This window comes from Salmo trutta, chromosome 8 (assembly GCF_901001165.1).
Source record: "Salmo trutta chromosome 8, fSalTru1.1, whole genome shotgun sequence".
Taxonomy (NCBI): domain Eukaryota; kingdom Metazoa; phylum Chordata; class Actinopteri; order Salmoniformes; family Salmonidae; genus Salmo; species Salmo trutta.
In genome coordinates this window covers 50045148-50050340 of record NC_042964.1, presented here as the reverse complement: position 1 = coordinate 50050340, position 5193 = coordinate 50045148, and the positions used below count along the sequence as shown (strand labels likewise).

Below are 5193 nucleotides of genomic sequence, written 5' to 3'. Positions count from 1 at the left end.
TGAAAAGTGGATCGGTGGTGGCTAGAAAGCCGGTGACGTCGACCGCCGAACGCGGCCCGAACAAGGAGAGGGACCGACTTCGGCGGAAGTCGTGACATTCTCCCCCTAGCACTACATAGCTGATTCAAATAATATTATTATTTAGTATTATTTGAATCCTTTGTGTGGTGCTAGGGGCAAAAAACAATCACAAAACAGATCTCTCAATTTTCAGTGGATCTTAAATTCCTCTATTCAAAACACAGAAATTAGTTTTAAAATGAATGCTTTATTTGTGGGAAATGATAATATGAGATAATAAGCAATGCCAAGGATTACATCAACTCTATTGATTACATTGGAAGGCTCAGGTTTTTACACTATGACCAATAGCAGCCATAGCTAAGCTCTATTTAAGTGTTAATCAAGGAGTCATCAAGAAAATAATACAACTTTTATAAGGCTGTTGGTGGTCAGTTTTGTGGGAGAAAACATCTACATTGATAAAAATAAATTAAACCTCAGTAGTCAGTGATTACCATTGATAGAGATAAAGTACTAAAAATATATAGTTTTTCGAATGAAGCAAACGGTTTTAGAATGAAGGATTCTAATGAGTTCATGTTCTCAATTCTCAAGCAGTAGGCTGTTCCAGAAAGAGAAATCAATGAGTTAGTAAGTGAACTTGTCAGATCCCGAACGGCCTTCAGCTACAGAGGAGAGGCTAATGTGTGCACACCATGGTGAATCCAGACTTGGAGATGACCCAAAGACGGCCCAGGTCGTAGGTCACGTGCTTCATTTGCATGCACATTGGGATATTGCTCCATCCAGTGCCCTGTGGTTTACTGGCTGTGATGCCGTCTCTGTGTTGAAGAAAGGTGGATTTTATGTTTAAAGCTCATCAATATTTATAAAGTGCATACATCTTTTATTAATTGTAAATAGCCATTGATTTTTGAAGAATATAACTGCATTATAAGCCAAAATGTAAGCTTTTACTCAATTGTTTGTAAATAATGTTATTGTAGACAAACAATGTATAGCTTTAAAAAGACATGTTTAAAACAAACAAATGTTTTCTTCTCATGGATGGTCTGTCTCTGCATTCATAGATCCATGTATGAATTTGAGAATGGTTACATTTCTCTAGCTACATACCTCAGCTGTTTACTAAAACAAGTGGCAGGGTGACCGTTTAGTTGTTGCTTTTAATCCCAAACTGTAGCTTTAAAGGACATCCCACTTTTACATATTTTACCTTACACTGTCTACACATTTCTTTATAAGTATCGATCTGATTTCATTTGACTGATTTTATTTATGTATCAATTTAAATGTTTGTGTAAAGAGCTTCATGTCACAAAGTATGTACAGTAAGGCCCGAGTTATTATTAAAGGTATATCATTATTATTACATACACACATTTAAGTAGTAACCTTACCTGGTATAAACTTGGCCTGCAGAGTTGACCCCAAAGACACTACCATCAGTTGCCACCTCAATCATGGAAAGCTTGCCGTCAATTCGACTCCACCCATTGTTTTGGCAGTCTTGATTCAGCTGGAAACAAACAGATTCAATCAGGGTTTTAGGACAATTTCACCAGTTATGATATGAAACAGTTTTAAAATAACTGAGACTCTCCATCCTCTACTACTCTACTCCAGCTCTCACACTCTTTCCCAGATCTTACACTCATTAAGTAGATATCATCATTCTTGTTGACTGCCCAGCACCCAAACGGTCCGCAGCTGTAGTACTTCACAGCTCCTGGCAATCCTGTCCATGGAATGGGTGAGCCTGGACCCTTGTAGCCAACTGTGGCACTACTTGTCAGACAGTATGGAGTATCGTTCATGTTAGCCCCCACAACAAACTGGTCACCTCCAGCATCCAACTGTTTCAGAAGGCCTGAAGACCACAAAGACAGACAGATGGACAGACAAGCAAACAAGTAGGACTTATCTGTGAGTACTGCCAAATTATATAATTATACAATAACATAATGTTAAACTTGTAAAACATTAATCATTTTTTCAACACCCTGATGGTATCAGGAAAGCTAAGAAGCAGGTGTCCTCTGGATAAATATTGAGTAATGCTCTCCACTTACCTGCAGCTTGCACCCAGTTACCAGCCACATACTTGTAGATTGAGTCTGCCTTGTTGACACCCCAGATCCCTGCTGGTCCTACAGTGATATGCTTCAGGGAACCAGGCAGGGAGATCCATTTATCACCTACCAGGTAGTAGGGGAATTGACTTGTGTTCGTTGCAACTACTTGCCCCAGTCCTGCATCGATCTGCATCAGATTCTTGATATCCACTACAGGCTGACAGTCCCAGGCTATGGAGACACCAGATCAAAGACACATCAGTAGAGTTCACCAGCAAAAAGGAGGATGAAATTATGGAGCCAACTTCATGATCAATTTAAAGTTTAGTGTAGAGCTGCCTATAAAATACATTTTTAGATGATGTTAACTTACCATGACTGAGGGTCAGGAGACAGAGGACCAGTAGGACGGCTGCAGTGGCTCTCATGATGTCTCTGTAGATCTACAGTATAAGTCTGGTTGCAGTTTGGTTGAACACAGACTTTGTCCCCTTATATATTGATGCCCTGCAAACAGCTTTCAACCCCCGTAAAACCATTAATGAGTTTTTTATATTTGACAAACAACCTGTTCCAAGGGAAAGGTAATTGGAGGAGGATATAACCCCACCCTCCGCACACACACACATAATAATTTAAACTGAAGAAAATATATATGTTCCATACACATAAAAAAAGCTTATTTCTCTCAAATTTTGCACACATGTATTTACATCCTTGTTAGGAAGCCTTTCTCCTTTGCCAAGATAATCCATCCACCTGACAGGTGTGGCATGTCAAGAAGCTGATTAAACAGCATGATCATTACACAGGTGCACCTTGTGCTTGGGACAATAAAAGGTCACACTAAAATGTGCAGTTTTGTAACATAACAATGTCACAGATGTCTCAAGTTTTGAGGAAGTGTGCAATTGGCATGCTGACAGCAGGAATGTCTAACAGAGCTGTCGCCTCCAACGTCGTTATTGAGAATTTTGCAGTATGACCACGTATGCTGTCGTGTGGGCGAGTGGTTTGCTGATGTCAATGTTGTGAACAGAGTGCCCAATGGTGGCAGTGGAGTTATGGTATGTGCAGACATAAGCTACAGACAACGAGCACAATTCCATGTTATCGATGGTCATTTTAATGCACAGAGACACCGTGAGGAGATCCTGAGGCCCATTGTCATGACATTCATCTGCCGCCATCCCCTCATGTTTCAGCATGATAATGCACGGCCCCATGTCGCAAATATCTGTACACAATTCCTGGAATCTGAAAGTGTCCCAGTTCTTCCATGGCCTGCATAATCACCAGACATGTCACCCATTGAGCATGTTTGGGATGCTCTGGATCGACGTGTACAACAGCGTGGTCCAGTTCCAGCCAATATCCAGGAATTTCGCACAGCCATTGAAGAGGAATGAGACAACATTCAGGACACAATCAACAGCCTGATCAACTCTATCCGAAGGAGATGTGTCACTCTGCACAGCAGATACTGACTGGTTTTCTGATCCACACCCCTACCTTTTTTAAAAGCATCTGTGACCAACAGATGCATATCTGTATTCCCAGTCATGTGAAATCCATCGATTATTGCCTAATTCATTTATTTCAATTGACTGATTTCCTTATATGAACTGTAACTCAGTAAAAAAAATAAAAAAAATGTAAATGCATTTTGCATTTATATTTTTGTTCAGTTCAATATGAGAGATGATAACATGGTGTTAATCAAGGCATAAAGGTGAATGTGGTCACACTTTATTTAGATAGTCCCATGTAGATGATCATACAATCAACAAACTGTTGATAAGCAAATGCTTGTTAAGGTTACAGTTAGGGTTAGAATAAGGGTTAGGGTAAGGTTCGGACTAGTGTTAGTGGATGGATAGTTGAAATGTTGTTGAAAGTTATTGGCCATCTACAAACCATCTACTTGGGATTATCCAAATAAGGTGTTACGATGACTGTTTTAACAGACACCACCACGCTATCTCTCAGACGAATAACAGCCTCAGAGACGGAATTGGTTATAAAAGACAACACCCTGTCCACACAAGAATACGGCGATAAGCAGACATCCTGCCTTCCTGCCTTTTGGACTCTGATTGTTAGGGCGGAGACAAGACTGTCTCATCATTATATACAGCATCTCTGACTACGTTTAGTTTAAATATCAACTACAGTTTCCAGTAGTGTGATGGTAGTTACTGTAAATTACTTTTAATACTGGAAGTTTATAGTAGTTAGGTTACTACCTCTTTGCCAGTAAGCTACAAAAATGTGTTGAAATTGATTATTCAGATTCTAACCCTTGAACTTCACTTTCCTGTATTGTCAATCCTTCCTGTTTCATCACTCGGCTCTCTTCACCTGGTTTCCCACTGATTTCTGCATGCAGCCTGGCACACAAATACTGATCATTTAGTGGAAGTTGTGTCAAAGCAGGTTGGCATTTATTGGGATGACTCATGTAATGGATTTATAGGATCCTTCCCACTATATGATTGACATGTCAAGTAATACAATTCTTAGTTATCAATTAAACGTTTATAGAAAAACTGCACTTGTCCTCGTGAAAATGACAGTTTATTAAATATTCTACAGCTGTAATGTCATCAATCAAATCAAACTTTATTTATACGGCACATTTGTTACAACAAATTCATTTTAAGGTGTTCAAAGTCATGCATTGAAGGGCATGTGACACTTAACATCCTTCCTCTTGCCATTTCTCTATAGGTGACCAGAGGATTCTCTCTACCACATGCAAATGCCTCCGTGGACCTCATAAGTTTAGCCATGCAGCCTATTTTTCCAGTTCACAATAGCGGCTGTACGGATGTGGAATGCGAGTGGAGGAAGCCAGCGGTGCCCAACCAGGTGCAGTCAGTGGAAGACATATACCCGGCCGAGGACTACAACCCTCTGTCCCAAGAGCCCACAGAGGAGGATCTTCAGTGGCTAAGGAACCGTCCCCGGGGCAGTTTCAGTGAAATGGCATGACTCCTTGAACCTGAGCCAGAACGAATGCTACCCTCCCTGTCATCCCTGTCTGTACCGGACATTGTTAAAAAAAAAACAGGGCACCTGGGGCATGCAGGCA

At 40.5% G+C, this 5193-nt stretch overlaps 1 protein-coding gene across 1 annotated transcript; it reads right to left on the bottom strand.

Moving 5' to 3' along the window:
- Positions 1 to 248: 248 nt before the first annotated feature.
- On the bottom strand, positions 249 to 2548 carry LOC115199161 (fish-egg lectin). The gene is made up of 5 exons (XM_029761779.1): positions 2473 to 2548; positions 2097 to 2330; positions 1677 to 1894; positions 1425 to 1543; positions 249 to 845 (listed from the first exon to the last, which is right to left on the bottom strand). The coding sequence occupies exons 1-5, from the start codon at positions 2525 to 2527 to the stop codon at positions 704 to 706; spliced, it is 768 nt and encodes a 255-aa protein (XP_029617639.1). The 5' UTR covers positions 2528 to 2548; the 3' UTR covers positions 249 to 703.
- Positions 2549 to 5193: the final 2645 nt, after the last annotated feature.

Coding starts and splice junctions, on each gene's coding strand:
- LOC115199161 (XM_029761779.1), bottom strand. CDS start 2,527: ATGAGAGCCACTGCAGCCGTCCTACTGGTCCTCTGTCTCCTGACCCTC. Junction 1,895..2,096: donor TAACTGGGTGCAAGCTGCAG/GTAAGTGGAGAG, acceptor TGTGGTCTTCAG/GCCTTCTGAAACAGTTGGAT. Junction 1,544..1,676: donor ATGATATCTACTTAATGAGT/GTAAGATCTGGG, acceptor GTTTGTTTCCAG/CTGAATCAAGACTGCCAAAA.